The sequence below is a fragment of the Hyaena hyaena genome, unplaced genomic scaffold (genome assembly GCF_003009895.1).
Source record: "Hyaena hyaena isolate Hyena2069 unplaced genomic scaffold, ASM300989v1 scaffold_19, whole genome shotgun sequence".
In the NCBI taxonomy this organism is placed as follows: Eukaryota; Metazoa; Chordata; class Mammalia; order Carnivora; family Hyaenidae; genus Hyaena; species Hyaena hyaena.
The window spans coordinates 5,039,810-5,062,982 of record NW_024080651.1 but is presented as its reverse complement, the minus strand read 5'-3'; the positions used below and the strand labels follow the sequence as shown (position 1 = coordinate 5,062,982).

General features: G+C 44.2%; 1 protein-coding gene across 5 annotated transcripts in view; it reads right to left on the bottom strand.

Annotated features, from left to right (window-relative positions):
* Nucleotides 1–23,173, bottom strand: part of OSBP2 (oxysterol binding protein 2) — a 182,451-nt gene that overhangs the window by 83,616 nt on the left and 75,662 nt on the right. The window contains exon 1 of one of the 5 annotated variants that reach the window (XM_039225817.1): nucleotides 3,731–3,774. The exons of the other annotated variants lie outside the window; for them this stretch is intronic. Within the exon in view, the coding sequence (XP_039081748.1) occupies nucleotides 3,731–3,764 (34 nt within the window). The 5' untranslated portion in view covers nucleotides 3,765–3,774. Of the gene's footprint in view, nucleotides 1–3,730; nucleotides 3,775–23,173 lie in introns of those variants that run through there. 5 annotated transcript variants of the gene reach the window in all.

Genomic DNA, 23,173 nt, shown 5'->3' with positions numbered 1-23,173 from the left:
CGCATTCGATTGCTTATACCACTTATTGCCCAAAAAGTCTTTTGCTTGTTGAGGTCTAAATATCACTTTGATCAACAAATCCCTCAAGACAATCAAAGGGCTGGGATTCCCGAGGAATTACTATCCATTTCTCTTCAATTACTTCAATTGAAGTAATTCAATTCAATTGAATTGAAAGTCTTCAATTACTTCTTTTTCAAAAAAGTTATTTTAAAGAAAGTAACAACAGGGGTGCCTGGGTGGCTTAGTCGGTTAAGCGTCCGACTTTCACTCAGGTCATGATCTCGTGGTTCGTGGGTTCAAGCCCCACGTCAGGCTCTGTGCTGATTGCCAGCTCAGAGCCTGGAGCCTGTTTCAGTCTGTGACTCCCTCTCTCTCTGACCCTCCCCTGCTCACGCTGTCTCTCTCTCTCTTTCCTAGAAATAAATAAAACATTAAAAAAATTAAAAAAAAAAGAAAGTAACAACAAAACTGGCTGAAAATACTAATCTATTGCAGAATGTTCCTCCTTCATGAAAAAAAGTACAAATCAAAGCAGCTTTGAGGTAGGTAGCTTTTAAAGTATATTAAAATGGCCCAAAATGTATTGAATTATTAACACCAAATGTAAATGAGATGGCAGTGAAGCTGGCATGCTCATTCATTGTTGGTGGCATGGAATATCGGTATGCTCATTCCAGAAAAAGATATTACAGCTCATCGAGGTGCTGTGATGATGTTGCTTTTCTTAACTCGGTAATCTGACTCCCGGGAATTTTCCCTCAGGAAATAATTCAAGAGAAGCAAGGGGCTTTCATTACAAAGACATTCACTGAATCATTATCTATAAGAGCATAAATGGGAAACTCAAATGCACAAAAATCAGACGGTAATTTAAAACATTAGAGTACAGCGACTCAGTGGAATATTACACAGCCATTAAAATGATCATTATAAAGATAAAGAGACTATTAGTAATAATGTGGGGTGAAAAAGGCAGAGCATAAAGGCCACATTTAATATGATGCCAAAGATGTGAAATATAAGGGTATGTGCAGAGTGGGGAAGAGCAAGTAATATACAAAAATCAAAAACAATTTTGTGAGTGTGTGTGAGATTACTGGGGAGCTACTCATATTCCAAATGCTCTTTATCTTACTGTGGAATCTTTTTCCATAACAACAACAAAAATTGGGCAAGCTACATTCAATCAAATGAATTATGTGAAACCCTTTCCCAGAAGAGTCAGCCAGCTAGGAATAGGGGTCCTACTCATGGAGGAGGGGTATGAGGCAGAGGGACAGATGGGTGGGACCAATGAATGGGAAGTCATGGCAGTGGAATCAAAGCAATCTCAACATCACTCAGGCTGCTCCCCGGGAGGCCTGCACTTAGGGTTCAGACATGTGGGTCTGAGCACAGAGCTGGAACCCAGTCACTGGGTGACATATACCAAGTGCAGGAGTCTCTAAGCCTTGCTTCCCTGATTCTTATCTAGAGACAGTGCCAGGTCCTTGTGATGGGCTTAATTGTGTACCCCCAAACCCAAACTCATGTCGGAAGTTCAAACCTGCAGTATCTCAGATTGTGACTGTATTTGGAAAAAGAGTGTTTACAGAGGTGACTAAGGTAAAATGAGGTCATATAGATGGGCCCTTATTCCATATGACTGGTGTCTTTATAAGAGGAGGAGATCAAAGGGTGCCTGGGGACTCAGTTGGCTAAGCATCTGACTCTTGATATTGGCTCAGGTCATGGTCTTTCAGTTTGTGAAATTGAGCCCCGAGTTGGGCTCTACACTAACAGCACGGAGCCTGCTTGGGATTCTCTCTCTCTACCTGCCCACTCCCCCCCTCCCAGCCCCCGCACTCCTCCTTCACTTGTGCTCGCTCTCTCTCAAAAATAAATAAATAAACTTAAAAAAAGAAAAAAAAATTTAAAAAGAAGAAATCAGGACACGGACATGTGCAAACTGAGGTATGACCATGTGAGTAGACAATGAGAAGGCAACCACATATAAGCCAAGGAGAGAGGCCTCAGAAGAAACCAAACCTGCTGACACCTTGATCTCAGACTTTTAGCCTCCAGAACTGAGGAAATACATTTCTGTTGCATAAGCCAGACAATCTGTGGCATTTCATGGCAACCTGAGCAAATGAATACACTTCCCATTGCAGAGCCATGAGGACGCCATCACCAGCATGCGGCAGGAAAGTGACATCTGGGGAAAGTGAACCAGGTCTGAGGCAGTGTCTTGACACCCCGAAAATCACTGCCCAGACAAGGGCTGTGCTGGAAGACTGGGGCTCAATGTCTATTGGTGAGTCCGTTTAACTGTGAAGTTCAGAATGGCTATGGAGTTCTGCAAGACAGCTTCTGTGATCCTCATGGCAGCTGGGATGAGGCTGGGCAGGACAGATAACACTGTACATGGCTGGCAAAATGAAAGTTTAATGAAGTTAAGGGGTTTTGTTCAAAGCCAAAACACAAAAACAGACCAAAGAAGGGTCACTAATGCAACATCTTAAACCTCCAAGCTCCACTTTTCCCCACTACTAAAAAATAAGGCTCTGATTGATTGATCTTATAACACGAAAGCTTAGAAATTCTATAGCACCAAAACCACCATAAATCAAGTTAAAAGATAAGCAACATAGAAAATACTTGCAAAATAAATAATTGCCAAAGGAGAAATAACCATAACTCAGGATGAGCTCCTACAAATCAGCATAAAACCACAAATACCTAAACAGCAAAATGGCAATAAATACGAATATACAAGTCACAAAATGTGCATGGTTGGTCAATAAACAGATAAAAGTAGACTCAATCTCTATTGGTAATAAGAGAAATGCAAAACGGAGCAAGGAAATGCCTTTTCATTCACCCATCAGAGTAACAAAGGCATGAAAAGAATGATGGGGTACCCCTGTTGACAATCCACACTGTTGGGAGATATAAATTTATGCCCTCTTTTTGGCTGACAATTTGATAATGTCTGTTGTTATCCATCATGGGTATCCTTTGGATATAATCTGGCAATCCTACTGCTAGGAATACACGCTTTGGAAAAACACACACATGCACAAATTTGCATGTACAAGAAGGTCTACTATAGCATTACAGGGAAACTAATAAAATGTAAAGAACCTACTGCCCATCAAGATGGAGATGATTAAATAAATTATGATACACTTTAGAATTCCATGCATTTATTTTAAAAATGAGATTGGTCTATTTGTACTGACATGTAAAGATTCCCAGAATGTATCGGTAAGGGAAAAGGCAAGCTGCTTATCAATATGCACAATACAATCTCATTTTTATATATGTAACTACGTGTGTGTGTGTGTGTGTGTGTGTGTGTGTGTGTGTGCGCTTACATGGCTTTGTAGAAGCATGGGGGGAAAATCTGGAAAAGTATCACTGTTAACCAATGCGTGTATATTCCTTGGGAGGGGGGTATTGAAAGATGACTATGTTGTATGTTATTTACCCTAGAGTCATTTAAATATTTTACAATCTTGTATTTCCTAATGAATGTCATCTCTCAACAAATTAAAATTGGGAAGAATTAACTCCTACTCATGTTGAAGCCTATGAGACCTGCAAAAGACTCTCTAATGGTGGAAGGTCAGGCATGAGGGGAGGTGCATAATGAATGGGTTTGGGGGGCAGGAGGGTCCAGAAGTCACATCAGAGAAGCCACCACATCAGTGCACACAGACCAACCTGGCAGGCAGCAACCAACCTGGCAGGCAGCAATCAGAGAGGGGCTGGATCATTTGACGCACCCGTGGCACAATCCCCATGAGGCGGAGGAGCAGAGCCGCCCATGGTGACGGGCCCTGCAAAGAATGGACACAGCTGCAACCAAGTGTGGGAGGCAAAAGGCTCAGGCACCTGTCATTTGGCCAGGCTGCAGGCCTCATCCCACCCTCAGCCACCAGGCTGTTGGCAGATGCTCTTGGCCACAGACACTGGTGACCTTGAGAGTAGCGGCTGTGGCTCAAGGATGAGGCTCAGGAGAGGCCACCATGTGGATGTCCAGGCATCCACCTGTGCTCATTTCACCAGGGCTGCTCTGGGTTGCATGGTACAGAGAGGTGTCAGGAGAATTGTCAGAAAAGGAGAGAGGATATTGCAGGCAAGTGGAGACTGCAGATACAGGGAAGAAGTGACAGATAAGCTGCTGCTCAAAAAAGTCATCCCTGAATGCAGCAGACCTGTCTGATGCCTTCTCTAGTGCCCTTACTGTGGCAGGCATGACTCACATCAGTGGCTCCTTTCTGAAATGCTCTGCTTCCTGCTCCTGTGGCCACATACCCATTGTCTTCCGACCTCTTCTCTCCCTGCTCCCAGGCAAGAGTCAGTCCTCACTCCCATGTTCTTCCCACTCCATGCTGGGTGGGGCCCAAATGATGGTGTTCATGCCCATGGCTCATTATCCTGTCTCCCTGTTCATGTTTCCCCATCTGTACCATCACTATGGTCCTCCTCTTCAAGGTCCAGATATCCATGGCTGCCTCGATAACATCCACACTCAACCTGTCCCCACCTGAGCCCAGTATCTTGCTTCTGCTCTCTCAGGACAACCTTTCCCCCTCCAGACAATTCTTTCTGCCTCCAAGCACCAGACTGGAGACCTGAGGGTCAGCTCCTATGTTCTCTCCCTCACCTTGGGCCTCTACGTGCAATGCATACCCAAGTCCTGAGAATGTTAACTTCAAAATAGCTTCCAAATTCATACCCTCTTCTCCCCCTTGGGGGAGTAAGCCATACACACACACCCCCAGCTCACTTCCAAAGTCTCAGCCTCTACATTTACCCCTTCTGATCCATCCTTCAAGCTGCCATGGGGACAATTTACTGAAAACATACTATCTGCTCTGTTACTTCCCTTCCATGGGTCCTTCATACCCACAGCAGCAAGTTCAAGTTCAAACTCCTTGGCAAAACACAGCCAACCAGGAGATAAGCCTTGTGGGCCTCAGTACTCCTTATTCCTTAGCTTCACCCCTGCTCCTCCCTCCCTCGCCTTTGCTCACCTGGCCAAGATGCCTTGCCTTTTCCTCCATTGGTTGGGCTCCTGTCATCTCCGGATATTGGGTGTGGGCCCCTCCCTAAGGGAGCTTTACTTGACAGCTACCACCCCAGAGAGGGATGGAAAACTACTTGGAGAGGGCCTTTCCTCAGTGCTCTTCTCATACTTTTCCCTATCACGTGCTGTACTTATCACACTGACTCATAAGGATCTTGTCTATCCCCCTGCAAATAAATGGTCAGTGCCTTGAGGTCCGGGAAGGGGGCATACCCTCTGTATTAACTTCCTAGGTCCACCACAAACTGGGTGGCTTCAAACCACAGAAATTTATTCTCTCACAATTCTTTTTTTTTTTTTAATATTTTTATTTATTTCTAGCATAGAGAGAGAGAGACAGCGTGAGCAGGGGAGGGTCAGAGAGAGAGGGAGTCACAGACTGAAACAGGCTCCAGGCTCTGAGCTGGCAGTCAGCACAGAACCTGATGCGGGGCTCGAACCCATGAACCGCGTATTCTCTCACAATTCTGAATGCAAAAGTCTACCATCAAGGTATTAGTAGGGCCATGCTCCCTCTGAAGGTTGTAGAAAATGATCTTTCCTTGCTTCTTTTAGTTTCTGGTGGCCCTGGGTGTTCTTTGGGCTATGGAGGCATAAGTCCAATCTCTGCTTTCGTCTTCACGTGGTCTTCTCCTCTGTGTATGTGTCTGAGTTCAAATTTCCCTCTTTTTAGAAGGACATCAGTCATATTGGATTCAGGACCATGCTCATGACCTCATCTTAACTTGATTACGTTTGTGAAGACCCTATTTCCAGTCACATTCACAGGTACTAAAGGGTTAAGTCTTTAATATATCTTTGGTGGGGGGACACAATACAACCCATAGCCCTTAATTTGGCATCACTATAGCCCAAGAACTGTTAATGGATGGCTGAGCCAGTATACTCTGGGTCTAGACAGGGGAAGAACAGTCAGAGGAGAAAGCCATCTTGAAGTTGGGCCTGGAGGAGATGGGAAAGGGAAGAGGCATGTCCAGGTGGAAGGAGTAACACTGCATGGGAGAGGAGAGAGCTGGGCTGCATGAGAGGCGTTGGCTCTGTACTTTGTGGTGCAGAGAGCTGGGCCAACCTGCAGAAAGGCTTTTCAGGCTGGGCTGAAGCATCTGCCCTCATACCATGGAAGCAGTAGGCAGCCAGGGAAGGTTCATCAGGAAAGCAGTGACAAAAGCAGAACCAGTGTTCCTGAAAGCACTGAGGCACAGAGGGGCAAGTCCAAAAGGAGCCCTCCCAATGCAGGGAGTTACCAATAATGAGGAACTAAATCAAGGCAGTGGCAGCGAGGCAAAGAGAGAATCCAGAGAAAATGTGATGGGAGAACAGACAAGGCATGGCCTCGGGCAGCAAAGAGAGGAAGAAGCTGAAGCTTGCAGGGGTCCAGTGGCCAGTGAGTGAAAACAGCAGCCCGGGGAGAGCACTTTGCCTGCAGGAGCAGCAATCAGTTTAGCCTCATAAAGTGCCATTCAATTTAAAAAGGAAGCTCACAGGTATACTCATTAAGCAACCACTGAGGCAGGGCATGTGTACAAAACAGCTGTAAGAGTCCACACACTTTGTAAATAACTTGTTTGTGGGCAACAAACATGTCTTTTTATATCAATGCCTGGTACCCTGGCTGTTAGCAGCAGGAGTTTTGGAAGAAAGGTCCAAGCCAAGGGAACTAGAAACTCAACTGAATAACCTTTAAATTACCTCATCACCTTGGGAAATGGAAATCAATGCAGTCTGTAAAGGGCTACCATGTGCCAGCAGAGGCCAGATGGAGCTGGTTCCCAGGCAGGGGAGCCAGGGGCAGAGGGAGCTGTCCACCACGGGGGCATCTCTGGGATCAGTAGAGGTCCTGGGACTTTGGAGCCCCTTTCTGATGGAGCTACCAGCAACACCCCAGACTTCCCAGAGAAGCACTGCTGAGACACAGCATTAGGAGAGGCTCTTGCCTTGAGGGATGGAATAAAGACCCTTCTCTCCTTTCCCCCTACCTTCATGGATGACTCATTCCCTCTGGGCCTCAGGCTCTTCATATCACCACAGGATGGCCTCATTGATTTCCAAGGGCCCTTCTACCTTCCAGCTCTGTTTCCTGCTGTGGCTACTGTCCTTGTTGCCAGATCACAAGTCGAAACCCCACCCCCCACCCCGAGGATGGGAAGATCTGGCAAACCAGAAAGGGAAGGTCTCAGACACTAACTCCTCCAAGTTGTCATTCTGTACAGCTGACCCTAACCCCTGCTTATTCTTCTTCCTCTGGCCACCCAGCAACGGATGCTATCACTTCAGTTTGAGAAGGACACACTGGATTGTGAGTGTGGAGATCAAGGTGACTGTGGGTGTGTTGCTCCCCTTTTCTGTGCCACCAACTCATCTCATGCTGGAGAGACAAGTGCCACAGTCAGACCTTGGACACCTGTGATCCAATCTCTAAGCCTGTCTCCTCATTCACATGATAGGAATGGTAATGGTTTTATTTCACAGGGTTGTTATGGGGATTGAGTTACTATAGGAAAGCCTGGCCAGTGTTAGCTGCTAGTACTACAGGTATGGGGGACATAAGCAGGAAGAGAAGACACACATTGTTGGAGGAAGAGTAGCAGCCTCTCCCCACAAGAAAGGCTCCCCAGCCACAAATCCTTTCCTGGAAGCAGTTTCTCTGAACAGCGACTCCCCTCATGGCCTTTGACATTTAGGCTCCCTTCTTCCTGGAGGTGAACACTCTCCTTGTCTCCTTTTGCCCAAGCTTCACTGCTGGCCAGCCAAGGTTGCTGGATAACAGCAGACCCAAGGATAGTCCCCACCTTGGAAACACTACCTCCAGCAGGACCAGGCTACCCCAAAGCAAACTACTGAGTCCTTTCATGGCCCTCATGGTTTCAGTATAAACACCGATGTGTGGGGATTTTTGTCTTGATATGTTCAGATTCTTCTAATAAGTGGTAGTGGTAGACTGTGGCAAGAGATATCAAGGATAACATTGAGCCCCTACAATCCTGTGCTGTTTATATACCAGGCAGCTATTACTTTCTCTATTTTGCATATGATAAAATTGAGGCTCAGAGAGGCTCAATCATGGCATATAGTTAATAAAAGATAAAATGGGAATTTTGAGGTTGCTTAATCTACAAAGTGAGGCCTTCTTTCACCTCTTTTACACAACACCATTTCAAACAAGATACACTGTATTCACCAAAATGAAACTTGCTCAATTGCTATATATTCATTACTACATCATGATCTATTGCTGTATATATCTTTATTTCCTGCCTTGGCCTTGAGAAATCCAGTCAGAAAGGTCTGTTCTTGTTTTTCACGCACATTTTATAATTTTACATAGATGCTAGCTTGCATGTGATAAAACCAAGTGCAAGACTTTTGAACAGAGACTGTGAGCTGGATGTAGGACTGTGTATCATCTAGACCATCCTCAAATGTTATCTTCCTCAGTTACAGAGGAGAACTTGAGCCCACCTTAATTATTGAGGAGGTTTTAAGTTGCTCAGATTGTGAATAAAAATAGGTAGCCTGATGGCATTACAGACAGAGAGCATACTAAAATACACACACACACACACACACACACACACACACACACACCAACTTGATCTAGTTACAGAAAACTTTGGGCCTATAAATGTATTTTCAAAATAAACAACATGCAAAGCTCAAATACATTGTTTTCCCAAAGCAAAAGCAATGGCCTACTGCTTAGTCAGCCTGCCTTTATGCATTTTGGACTTCATATTTTTATTAACCAAGTCAGCAAGGATCTCAAAGTACAGTTGTGAGTCAGCCATCCTTCCTGACAACTACTCTCTAAAGAGGTTTACTCATCTGGGCAAAATACAAAGTGTTGACATGGTAGGTAAAAACTTACCTACTCTAAACAAAACTGAGATTGGGTGGGAAAAATGTGGTCAAGAATAATGTAAATCAAGTATATGCTAGATATGCAGTTGTTATACTTTCCCTGGTATGACTTTTCCTCTCTTTAGAACACTGGCCAGAGATAAATGGTACCTGGTACCAAATGGTACTCAGTAATGCTACCACATCCTTGGCATACATTTCCATCAGCACTGCAGCACCATTGCAGCTCACACTGACCCTAAAACCAGCACATCATCTCATCCATCTTCTCTACCTCTCTTTCATTTCATCGGCACCATCATCAGGCATCTGATGATCCAAGGAAGTTGCCCACCAGAGTCATTTCTGATGCACATAGCTTAGGCTAGACAGTCAAAACAAAACACAGACCCCAGTCCTCCAGCATGAGCCTGTTGAGATTCAGAAGTTTCATTTACATCCACCTGGTTAGAGCAAGCACTTTACAAGTCTTGGCATCTAGACCTCTCCAGGGCCCTGGAGGACGGTCCCTCCAACTCCACCCTCCTTCCTTCCACCCCTTCACCTCCCCAACACACCAAAGTCCTTTGTAAAGGCAGTAGAACCCCCCTCCTAACAGCCCACCCATCAAGTTCTAGGAGTCAAGAGGTCTGTCTGACCTTGCCAGGTGATGGAGATGGGAACCGAATGCTGGTAGGATCGAAGGCAGAGGTGACCCATCAAGTTTAAACACATCTCCCCCTTCAGTGGATGGTTCAAGGCAGGAGGGGGGGGCAGCTTTAAGGACTGAGGAAGCTCAAGGCTCCTGGCTGGGTAGTTGCCCAACCTGACCCCAAACTGCTTACTCAGAGGCACAGGCCAGCTGGAGAAGGGCTTTTCCTGTGACAGGCACCACTGGAGTTTAAAATCCCCTTTGCGTGCTGGGAAAACACCAGACACACACACACACACACACACACACACTAGCAGGGAGTGCCTGCCCAGTATCTACTTCAAAGCTCTTCTGCCTGAGTCCAGCTCACTTACAACAGCCAGGTGCACTCAGGTAACCCTTGCCCTTGAAGCTCTGGTAATGGCAGCTCAGGTGCCTAAGGAAACTGGAGAAAGGCAGGAAAGGGGCTTTACCTCTTGCTTGAAGCCCCTGGGAAAGGTTCAAGCCTACCTTCCCTGCTAAAAGATGGCTGGCCTCTGTCTGGGCTGAATTCCAGTGTCTGGTCTACATGGGGCCAATCTCCTACACTGAAAGGGGAGAGTATCACCCCTGTGACACCAGCCTGGGAAAACATCCTTTCCCAGTGTCATAGAGGGGGCTGCACCTTGGGTGGTGAAGAGGACATGCTTAATGACAGCCCTTAGACTTCTAGCTAAACCCTTTGTCCCTTGGCTTATGAGGGCAGAGGGACCTGCCCTCTATCCCAGGACTGGGTAAGTACCAGGGCAGAGCTCTGAGCCCTCAGTCCTGTAGGCTGCTCAAGATCAGGGCTGGAAGAAATTTACAATAGGTAAGGAAAATTTAAAAGCCCAAGAGATCCCATGCCTCAAGGACCCTCCTGCCCCATGCCTGCTCCGCTTGCCCCAACTCACCCCAGAAAGGGGCTCCCGGGTGTAGAAGTGGGTCTGGCCCCGAGGCTGTGGGGGCTCTTGCAGCTGCTGCCGCCGCCGCCGCCGCCTTCCCGCCGCCGCACTCTCAGTCCATCTCGGTGCAGTGCCGGCAGCCACCGCCGCGCCAAGCCCGGGAGAAGGAGGGCGGTCCCCGGATTGGGTGTGTGCTACCCGGCGGCCCAGGGCCCGCCCCCCCCGCCGCGGCCGCCCCTTCAGCACCGCGGACAGCGGCCAGCCCGCGCGCTCCGAGCGCAGCCCAGCCAAGAGGTGCCCTGCGCCCGGCTTCGCACGCCCGCCAGTCAGCCTGAGCGCGGCAGGGGCGCGGCGCGGCGCGTCCTCATTCCTCCACCCTCCTCCCCACCTGCCTGAAGAGGCCTCAGGGCCCCGCTCCAAGAGCGAAGGGCGCCGCGAGGCCAACGGACAGTCTGCGGAGGACAGGACGCGCCTCTTCCAAACCCAGTCTGGGGTAAGAATTAGTGCTCACCTCCCTCTCAGCTGGCTAGACAAAGGCGAGCTCTCGGTATCCGGACGCCCGCGGGCGGCGGAAAGCTCAGCTCGGCCTCTTAAAATGCGGGAGCATGGCCCGGAACCCAACCCGGTCCTAAAGGCGCTATCGCGGCTCAATCGAGGCCAAAGGGCTGGCCCTTCGCCTGGGTCCAGTGGGGGAGGGGCCCTTGGCTCAAGCCCTCAATTCTCCACTGTCATATGCACTGGCGTTGTAAGGAGTTAACCAGTTAGAGTGTCTTGGGAACTAGGGGAGGGTGAGCCGTTGGGGTTCCATCCCCATCTGGAATCCAATTCCCTCCTCCACATCCTTGGTGCCAGAGCGTCAATCAACCCACAGATGGGACTGCTGTAGCCTGGTGACATCATGCAGAACACTTCCACGTTTTTCATTTCTGTTCAAATCCCTCCCACTACTCCTCGCCCCCTGCCAGGAAAGTTCCGACTGAGATGAGGGGCCCTAGTTCTGAGAGCCTCTGCCACAGATCGGAAGCATGTTCTGGGCCACCCTTACCTCAGCTCTCAGTGAGCCTCAGCTTCTCCTCTGGGTTTGTGGGGGTGGAGCTACCTCTGGTTCCAAGTCTGAGATAACTTGGCTTGTCTGTCTGGTCAAGCAGACAGAAGAATCCACAGATGACAGCCACCCCCAGACCTGCCCACTTCATGGCCACTCTCAGGCCTTCAGAGTACAAGATAAGAAGGCCCTTCTTTTCACTCACTGAAACTGGCAACTCTTACCTAATTCTTTCTAAAGCAACCACAACTTTTTGCCTCATTAATCCAAATCCAAAGACATACTCATTTTTACCATTTGGTTGAGCTCCCGGTTTGAAGGGGAAAACCAAATGGAATGAGTTCAAGTTGAGGTTAATAAACGCTATCCAAGTAGGCATGAGGCACTCTGCTCAAACATTCACAGATAAAGGCTGCTACACAAAGAGACCAGAGCTAAAACCTTCAGGAAGGGCACAGCAGGAATAGGACTGATCATTTGCCATCTAGGAAATGTGGCAAGGGGCTGCGGAGAGTAGGGTAGAGGGAAGAGGGGCAAGGGCTCCTTTAGTTTCCACATCAAGGAAGAAGAATCATAATCCACATGTGGTGCCTTAAAAAAAGAAACAAAACCACTACCTGTACCTTTTAACATCTTTTTCTTCCTCCTTTGAAAATTACCTCCAAGAGCTTTTTTCTTTTTCTTTTCTTTTCTTCTTCTTTTTTAAATTTTTAAGTAGCAATACTATCAAAATCCAAAGACAAGAAACAAGTAACCTGACCAGCTGGTAACCTGACCAGCACACCAGGTTATGTGGGCTTTCTGCTGCACTGGTCACATGCATCAGATGGGGAATGGGGTACCCATTCACCTTCCAAACATCCAACATTTGCCAAGCGGACATGTTGACTAATAGGAGGAATATCTCAAGTCTTTCTTTGTGCATTTCCTCATTTGGAATTGAATTTCTTGAGGATTTTGTGACAAAGGATTCCTTCAACTTAACTCTTTCAATTGTCTAGCTTATGGCACATTCAGCAATCACCATCATGTCTGCATCCTTACCTTCCAGGAGATCAGGGAGGGACCCAGTTGAAGCCCATTTACACACACACACACACACCCCATTAGCACAAAACCTACAATTTCTACTGACACGAGAGGCTCACATATATACTGAAGACCATAAAATATTCACAATTTGGAACAATGAAACAATCTAAGCCATACATCAAGATTTTAAATTTCAGTTCATTTATTCAGTTATTCTCTGGGTTCTGGAAAAGCCAAAAACTTGGAATACATTCCAATGATTCTCAGCCACAAAGGCAGGAAGACACTTCTGCCCAAGGTTCCATTCCTCCCTCTGTCTCAGGGCTCAAACCCTGCTCTTTGACCTCACTACACAATCTCTTCCTTGTGGGCAGACTATGACTGTCACTCCTGCTGACAACTAGTAAAACACCTATCCTGCCTGGAATGCCACTTTACTACTAACGTTGCTGGTAAATCCCAGCCAAATCCATTCTTCCTAGCCCAGCTGTACTTTGCTCCCTCTGCTATGACCTGAAAACATAAGCATGTCCTTGGCTTATCCCCTCCTCCTCCCTTACAACGAGCTTGTCTCAGGTTCCACCAGTGCTTTCTTAGCCCATTCTTTCCTTCTCACCCAACTAGGGACCTGGACCTAGGCTGCTTCCTCTCTTAACCTCCTCTCTGGCCATATGACTCTTCTTAGATACCTAGGACAGGTACCTGTCACTGCCTCTGTTACAAGCCTAAAATGCTACCATCCCACTACTAACCAAGCAAGGTTCAACTTCCAAGCCTAACCCTCTGCCTAACCCTTGGATCCTAGGCAGACATACCATTTCTATCCCATTTCCCAGCCCCCCTATAGTGACAGTTCTGCTCCCTGGCCATAATGTCTCAGGTCTTTGCCTCATGACCCCAACTGCCCCTTGTCAACTCTGAGCATCTGCTCCACTATCCCTCACCTGGCATCCAAGTTTCCTATCCACCCACTGGAGCTGCAAAGCTCTCCAGAAGTGCTCCCAAGTGCTGCTGTGGCCAATACTAGGCCTGGTGCTGGCAGTGCTTACCATTCTGGGGCGTGGCTCTTCACCTTGGTCTCCACTTCCACTTCCTTTTGTTCTTAGAGTACTCCTTGCCAGTACCATGCATCAGACACTTAATCATCCCAACCATCTATACCACTACCTACCTGTCCTATGCCCACATATCCTACCTCTCCAGAAAGTCTATAAGAGTGCTTACATTCTATTTTTGTGGGGGCCTGTCACTTCCTAGTAAAGTGTTCATAGCACTATTGAGAAGTCCTCAATGGTTCTTAAATGAGCAAACTCAGCAAGGGTAATACCAAGAAAAGGATAATTTTAAATTTGCTTTTGAATTTTATCTAATTCATATTTTCTCCACACTCTGAGGCCACAACCTGCCAAGTTGAGCTTAGGATGGCAGACAGGGGAGAAAGAGGCTCTAGGTTGCCAGAGAATCACAGAACAAGTTCCTTGCCAGTGGGTGATAAAGACAAGACTGGTAAGGCATTCTGTGGTATGTTAGTGCATAGCTGTATTTTTGGGACCCTTCAAGTAACTGCAAACCAAATGCCAGGGCAAATTGGAGCCCACTGACAGGCTGGGGAACATATATTCTCACCATAGCAATGCCTCAAAAACATAGCTGTTGCCAGTGACTGATCTACAGGAGTGGTGAAGGACTGGGCAAGCAACAATTCATTTTCTTCAGAGTGGAAACTGTATTCACTGCTTTCATCAAAGCAGTAACTGACATTACTCTAGGAACAAAGCAAACTAGCCACCATCTATAAAAAAGCATCAGATGTGAAATCTGCCAGGGATGGACTCCTAGCTCTGTCACACACTAGCTAGGAAATCCAGGGCATGTCACTTTCTCACTTTGGGCCTCAGTTTCCTTATCTGTAATAAGAAGGCATTGGATTAACTAATTCTGGCAGTCTCTTTTACCTCTAAAAATTCAATAGCTATTCAGAAATAAACCTTATATATAGTCAAAGGTGGGGTTTTTTTTTTTGTTTATTTGTTTATTTTGTTAGTCAACGGCTTTTTGCCAAGGGTGCCAAAACCATTCAATGGAGAAAAGACAGTCTTTTCAACAAATAGTGCTGGGAAAACTGCATGTCCGCATGCAAAAGAATGAAATTGGACCCTACCTAACACTATGTACAAAAATTAACTCAAAATGGATCAAAGACTAAATGTAAGACCTAAAACAATAAGACTCTTAGAAGAAAACATAGGACAAAAACTTTATAACATTAGATTTGGCAATGACTTCTTAGATAAGACACCAAAGGCACAGGAAGCAGAAGAAGAAATAAACAAATTTTAAAACTTTTGTGCATCTAAGGATTCTATCAACAGAGTAAAAAGCCAATCCACAGAATGGGAGAAAATATTTGCAAATTATATTTGATATAGAGTTAATAACAAGAATATATAGAGAACTCCTAAAATTGAGCAAGAAAGAAACAACCTGCAAAAATGGGCAAGGGACTTGAATAGACATTTTCCAAAGAAGATAAACAAATGGGCAATAAAAACATGAAAAGATGCTCAACATCACCAATCATTAGAGAAATGCAAATCTAAAATCATAATGAGATATCATCTCACATCTATTAGAATGGCTAATATTAAAAATAAAACAAAAAACAAAAAAACAAAAAAACAAAACAGAGGTGCCTGGGTGGCACAGTCGGTTAAGTGTCTGACTTTGGCTCAGGTCACAGTCTATTGGTTTGTGGGTTTGAGCTCCGTGTCGGGCTCTGTGCTGACAGCTCAGAGCCTGGAGCCTGAGGATTCTGTGTCTCCCTCTCTCTCTTCCCTTCCCCCATTTGTGTTCTCCCTCTTTTTCTCTCTCTCTTTCAAAAATAAATAAACATTGAAAAAAACAAAATAACAAGTGTTGGTGAGGATGTGGAGAAATTGGGAACCATCAGCACTGTTACTGGGAATATAAATTCCCTACTGGGAATAGGTACAGCAGCTATGGAAAACAGCATGGTGAGTTCCTCAAAATATTAAAAATAGAATTATCATGGGGCACCCAGGTGGCTCAGTCGGTTAAGTATCCAACTTCAGCTCAGGTCATAATCTCACAGTTTGTGGGTTCAAGCCCCACGTCAGGCTCCGTGCTGACAACTAGGTCAGAGCTTGGAGCCTGTCTTTGGATTCTGTGTCTCCCTCTCTCTTTAACCCTCCCCTGTTCATGCTTTCTCTATCTCTCTCTCTCTCAAAAATAAATAAAACATTAAAAAAGTAGAATTATCATATGGTCAAGCAATCTTACTTTTGGGTTTATACCCCCAAAGAATTGAAAGCAGGGTCTTAAAGAGCTATTTCTCCACCCACATTCATTCATAGCAGCATTATTTACAATAGCCAAAAGATGGAAGCAACCCAAGTCTCTGCTGATAGATGAAAGGAGAAGTAAAATGTGATATATACATACAGAGTAATATTATTCAGCTTTGAAAAAGAAGAAGATTTTGACACATGCTACAACATGAATGAACCTTGAAGACATTACGCCAAGTGAAATAAGCCAGTAACAAAAAGAAAAATACTTTATGATTCCATTCATATGAGGTACCCAGAGTAGTTAAATTCACAGATACAGAAAGCAGAATGTTGTCATGGAGGACAGTATGGGGGCTGAGGTGTAGGGGGGAATCAAATTTATTGTTTCTTGGGTATAGCATTTCAGTTTTGCCAAATAAGAGTTCTGAAACGAATGGTGGTGATGGTTGAACAATATGATTATTTAATACCAATGAACTGGGTGGTTCAGTTGGTTAAGGATCTGACTCTTTGATTTCAGCTGAGGTCATGATCTCACAGTCATGAGATAAAGCCCCGTGTTGGACTCTGTGGTGAGCATGGAGACTGCTTAAGATTCTCCTCTCCCTCTGCCCCTCCCCGTTTGTGCTCTCTCCCTCAGGAAAAAAAAAAAAAAGTTAAAATTTCAGGGGTGCCTGAGTGGTTCAATCAGTAAAGCATCCAACTCTTGATCTCAGGGTCATGAGTTCAAGCCCCATGCTAGGCATGGAGCTTACTTATAAAATGTTAAAATTTCAAATATGTAACATACTATAATAATATTATTAATAATTTTTTTAAATCTGCTTATTTGAAGTATATATATTAACAGAGTGCAAGAGAAATGTTTAAAACATTAAGTATTTAGTTATGTTTAATATCAGTTATTTCCCTTGTAAATGTGTTTAATGTTTAAAACAAATAAATTCAACCCTAAATACCATCCTTGTAGTTTTGACTGACCAAGGGGGCACTCAGTTAAGTGGATCCAAGCTCAAGAAATCAGATTTCCCTCAGCAGTTGTCAAGCAGCCACATCTACATATACTGGGGGCCCTGTGTCCTTATAGAGCCTGGTAAGTTCTCAAAGACTTAATGTTCTCCCTTCATGAAGGCCACGGACAGTTAGGGAAATCTAAGAAAATATTACCAAAGAGAAATGTAAACCTTCAAATATACAGATGGCTGAAATGTCAAGAGCCAGTAAGAAGAGCCACTTGGCATATCTAGTGTGTCCTAAGCAGCTTAATTGGCAAGAAGCTAACTTCAAAATAACTATGATTAATAAGTTTAAAGGAAAAAAAGACAAAACGCATACATAGATGTAGCATTCCAATAGAACTGGAAATCTATAAAAGTAATCAGATGGACATTCTAGGATTTAAAAATCCAATATCTGAAATTAATGGTTCATTGAATTGGCTTCACAAAAGAATGGGTAAAGTAGAAAGCAGGATTAATGAACTCAAAGTCTGGTTAATTAAAAATATCCAGAGAGAAAAAAGGTGGAAAAGACAAAACAGAGCATAAAGGTCACATAGGCACTTATCAAAAGGTCTAACATACATGTAATTTGAGTCCCACAGAGAGACAGAGAGAGAAAAAGAATAAGTCAGAAGCAGTTATAGATTGGTGCTTCCTGGGTGACTCAGTAGGTTAAGCATCCAACTCGAACTCAACTCAGGTCTTGATCTCAGGGTTATGAGTTCAAACTTCATGTTGGACTCCATGCTGTGAGTGGAGCCTACATTAAAGAAAAGAAAAAGCAGTCATGGAAGAAATAATCTGGTGAAAGACATTAGTTCACAGATTCAAGATACTCAGTGAGCCCTAAGAAAAAGTATAAATCAAACCTTACCTAGGCATATTACTAGTCAGTTCTAAATATTAACAGAGGAAAAAAAACCTTAAAAGCAGCTGGAGGAAAAAGAGATAGACTATTTTCAAAGGAGGAATAAGACTGTTGTCTTTTCAATAGAAAATAGAAAAGAAAGAAGACAATAGGATCTTTGAAGCTTAAAAAAGCAAACAAGGAAGGGAGGGAGGGAGGAAAGGTGGGAGGATGGACTGCTAATCTAGAATTCTATACCCAGGGGAAAGATCTTTCAAAAATTAAGGTGAAAAAGAGATATTTTAAGGCAAAATAAAAAAGCAAAAAGCAAAGAATTCCACTGCCAGCAGACATCCATCGCAAGAAATATTAAATTTTTTTGCAAAGAAGGAAAATGATCCCATGCAAGAAAAGAAATGTAGAAAAGAATAAAGAACATCAGAATTGGGGGGAACCTGGGTTGCTCAGTCAGTTGAACGTCCAACTTTGGGTCAGGCATGGTCTCATGGTTTGTGAGTTCAAGCCCCACATCAGGCTCTGTGTTGATAGCTTGGAGCCTGGGGCCTGCTACAGATTCTGTGTCTCCTTCTTTCTCTGCTCCTCCCCTGCTCCCTTTCTCTCTCTCAAACATAAACATCAAAAAAATTAAAGATAAAATAAAAGAACATCAGAATTGTTTTTTCTTCTAATTTTTAAAAAATATTTACTGGTTTATTTTTGAGAGAGAGAGACAGAGACAGAGAAAGAGACAGAGCATGAGTGAGGGAGGTGCAGAGAGAGAGGGAGACACAGAATCTGAAGCAGGCTCCAGGCTCTGAGCTGTCAGCACAGAGCCTGATGTGGGCCTCAAACTCACAAACTGTGAGATCACAACCTGAGCTGAAGTTGGACACTTTACCAACTGAGCCACCCAGGTGGACCCTGAATTGGCTTTTTAAATATAGCTAAATATAAATAAATATTGCTTAAAACAATAACAATTATAGTGCTCTGTGGAGTTCATAACATATGAGTTAATGTATATAAAACAATAAGAACAAAAAGAGATAAATGGAATTTAACTTGTAAAATTCTTATATTGGGAAGTGGTAAAATTACCAATTTAAAGTAGACTCTGATGTATCAAAGGCTCACATTATAACCTCTTTTATTAAAAGAATATGAGAAAGGGGGCACCTGGGTGGATCAGTCATTAGGCATCTGACTCTTGATTTTGGCTCAGGTCATGATCTCATGGTCATGAGACTGAGCCTTCCATTGGGCTCCATGCTGGGCATGGAGCCTGCTTAAGATTCTCTCTCCTACATCCATATGGCCAATAGACACATGAAACGATGCTCAACATCCCTCATCATCAGGGAAATACAAATCAAAACCACACTGAGATACCACCTCACGCTGGTCAGAGTGGCTAAAATGAGCGAATCAGAGGACTCTAGATGCTGGCAAGGATGTGGAGAAATGGGCACCCTCCTACACTGTTGGTGGGAATGTAAACTGTTGTAGCCCCTCTGGAAAACAGTGTGGAGGTTCCTCAGGAAACTATCAATAGAACTCCCCTATGACCCAGCAATAGCACTGCCAGGAATTTACCCAAGGGATACAGGAGTGCTGATGCATAGGGGCACATGTACCCCAATGTTCATAGCAGCACTCTCAACAATAGCCAAAACATGGAAAGAGTCTAAGTGTTCATCAACTGACAAATGGATCAAGAAGATGTGGTTTATCTATACAATGGAATACTACATGGCAATGAGAAAGAATGAAATCTGGCCATTTGTAGCAACATGGATGGAACTTGAGGGTGTTATGCTGAGCGAAATAAGTCAGGCAGAGAAGGACAGATACCATATGTTTGCATGTATAGGTAGATTAGGAGGAACTTAACAGAGGACCATGGGGGAGAAGGGGAAAAATAGTGGGGGAGAGGGAGGGAGGCAAACCATGAGAGGATCTTGAATGCTGAGAACAAACTGAGGGCTGATGGGTGTGGGGGAGAAGGGAAAGGGGGTGATGGGCATGGAGGAGGGCACTTGTTGGGATGAGCACTGGGTGTTATATGGAAACCAACTTGACAATAAACTATTTAAGAAAAAAAAAAGATTCTCCCTCTCTCTCTGCCCCTTCCTGTCCGTGCTCTTATAAATAAATAAATGAATGAATAAATAAAAGGTATATTCAGAATGAATAGAGGAGAGAATAAAATCACCAAAGAGTGCTTGATTGATTAGTAAAAACAAAAAAAATGATAGAGAAGGAACATCAGTGTTATAGCATGTGTCAGAATTTCTTTTCTTTCTATAGCTGAATAATATTCCATTGTATGGATAGATCACATTTTGTTTATCTATTAATTGTTGATGGACACCTGAGTTACTTCTACCTTTCAGCTATTGTGAATAATGCTTCTAACAATATGAATATTTGTACAACCCAAATCACATTTTAAGTCAACCTTTTAGCTGAAACACAACCTTAATCACTTGTACTTTCAGTGTTCAGACAATGTAGTAGACAGGATGAAGCAGAGATCCTGAACTCAGATAGACCTGAATTCAACATCAGGCTCCGCCACTTGCTGAGTGACCGTAGGAAGTTTCTTGGAGAGTTGCACATAACATAAGTAAAAATGCCAGGCACACAGTAGGCACGCAAGGCAGCAATTATTCATGTTATGCTCATGAGGTCAGAGCACCTCTCTGAAGTCAGGTGGGCTGGGGAGTGTCCCAGACTTTGGGCCCTCAAAGTGCTGATGAAGAAAATGCCTGAGGCTTATTCTTTTCATATTGTTTGTTTTCTTCCCAACAGGCAAAAAAACAAAACAAAACTTCTAACAGCTGCCAATCAACTTTTATCTCTATAAAACATGTTGTCAACCAATGAGAATTGGCCAAAGTGTATTTCACATTTTGCCTAAAAATATTGTTTCTTCTATTCATCTGACTTTAACTGCTCCGTGCTGGTGGCAAACCCAGATTATGAATGATTCACGCACAGACACAATGACTAATTAAACCCAATAGAGACTATTCATTAAAAAATAGAAATGCAAACTTTTGCCTAAGGGTTTGCAAGTAAATGTCTGCAGGAAGCATTTAAGGAAAGTTTATAACCTCAGCTTCTTCAGTAAACAACACTGCAGATGGTGGATGAAAAGAATACTTGCATGCATAAACAATTTTTACATGCAAACCATGGTGACCGAAGCTTTTGTACACAGTTCCTAAATACTTAGGGTTTGGGTTTTTTTTTGTGTGTGTTTTGATAAATGCTTATGGATTTTTTAATGATGAGCCTTTTGACTTTATTTCTATATTTTGGTGATGTCTATCTGTTTACCCATTGATTGAGGGATAGGGTAGGTGTCTAGCTGGGTTCTTAATAAAATTATTTACTACAAAGGCTCCTAAAATCCTCACTGGCTTGGACCCAGCCCTGGGACATGACTGTGACCCTCTCGGTCTTGCTGTTCTCTGCTAGGTAAGGCACTCTGCCAGTCTACAATTTGTTTTCCTCTATCCACAAAGTGAAATTACAATTGACAACTTATTTCACAAGACTGTGGCACAGATATGGTAAAGAGATAGGACTGGTCATATCTGGGAACCTGGAAAAGGCAGTGTTTGAAGAGATCATGTTGCTTTTGACTGTCAAAGACCTTCCAAGCAATGGAACTTAAAAACCAATGAAACAGATCCTATTCTCCTTGGTTTCAGGGCAGTCATATGATACAATGAGGCAAGCACAGAAATAATAGAAGATATATCCCTTAACTGATTTTTAAATTGTTGATCCAAGAGCTTATCAGTCTTGAAATGACCCTCAACCACATTTGCCAGTGGATTCTTAGCAAGTTACCATATTTCAAACAATTTAACCTATAAAGTAAACCCCCAACTTTCTTTCTCTCCTCTCTTCCTCCCTTACCCTCTCCCTTCCTCCCTCCCTCTCTCAAATACAGTTTGCTACATCCCTTAGGGTTTTTTTTTTTTTTTTGCATGTCTTAAAAGTCTTGCTGAAATATTTCCTGAGAGCCATAGGCATACTGGTTATGAGAGCAATCAGCAATAGAAACTGTTTGTTTGCTCTGTGTGCTCTGTAAGATGTGTACACAATCTTTCTCTTTTCCCTCTTCTTTCTCTCTCTCTTAACTAACCCCCAATGTGATATCTACTTGATAGCTCAAGACTAATGTGCAGCCTCTGACACTGTCCTCTTTCTCATTTCCCTCCGAATCTATCATGGAGTGTGTGTGTGTGTGTGTGTGTGTGTGTCTGTGTGTCTGTGTGTGTCTGCGTCTGTGTGTAAATTAGATGTGCAGTCAAAATTCCTACAAATGGGTGATGCAAATTCAAGCTGTCAAATCTTTACTATCCCTTCTTTCCCTCTCTCCCTAAAAAGAGGTTCAAACAGAAGTGTCACATATTTTCATGGGACAGGTCTTTCTGGAACCTGGGAGTATGTGGAGGCAGAGGGTGACACTTGAAAAGACAGAGACAATAAGCTCTGTGAGTCATCCAGCCAACTAGTGCTTCCAGCCCAAGGATCACACCCAGTCAGCAACTGCAACAAACTACATGTCTGCCAAGCCCAGGGGCCAATGTCCTCCTTCTGAAGCCCAGTCACCTTGTAGCATGGAGACAGAGTCACCCCCTACACTTCTTTCTGATGTCAGCCAGTGTCACATAGAGATACACAGAAAACAACATGTGTTCTGAGATTCACATCCCTCCTCCCCTCAAATAACATGGCACAAAATAAAATTAAGCTATGCTCTAAAAGGGAAACAGAGTTTCCACCAGAAAAGGAGGCAAAGCTGCTCCAGAGAAAGACTCTCAAGAGCAGAATCTGTTCTTAGAGAAAAGTTCATCCTGCCTTGTGCTCTTGGGGTTAGAACCGAAATCTGTCTACCTTCTGGTCCTTGGTGCTGCCTTCCAAAAGGCTGTACCCAAACCGTCTCCTATCAACCTATCAATTTCTTTCCCTTTAGGGAGACTTGGACTTGAGAGCCTCCAGTGGACTTGGGAGCCTCAGCCAATGCTTCTCCTATGGGGTGAGCCCCAAGAAGGCACTGGGTTGTCCTGCAGCTCTTTTGATTTTTTTTCTGATTTTTGTGTGCTCTATAAGTTTATTTTTCTCTCTGCAAGTATCTGAACTGAGTTGGTGAGTCAATGGAAGGGAGATCTTGTTCCTTGTGTTAGCAACTAGCTCCTGAAACTGGTTTGAAGATGTGTAATCTGGAAAGAAGGTGAGTCAGTCAATTTATAAGAGGAAGCAGATTTCACTGGCCTGAAATCCTTGGTGTTTGAATGCACAGAGGATGCAATCTCCACCTGTTGGCCAGATTCAGGCCCTCCCTTTCTGGTCAGGACTGGACTTCCTTCTAGAGCTCCTCCCTATAACTTCCAGCATGCATCTCAGAGATGGAAAAGTAAAGCTTCC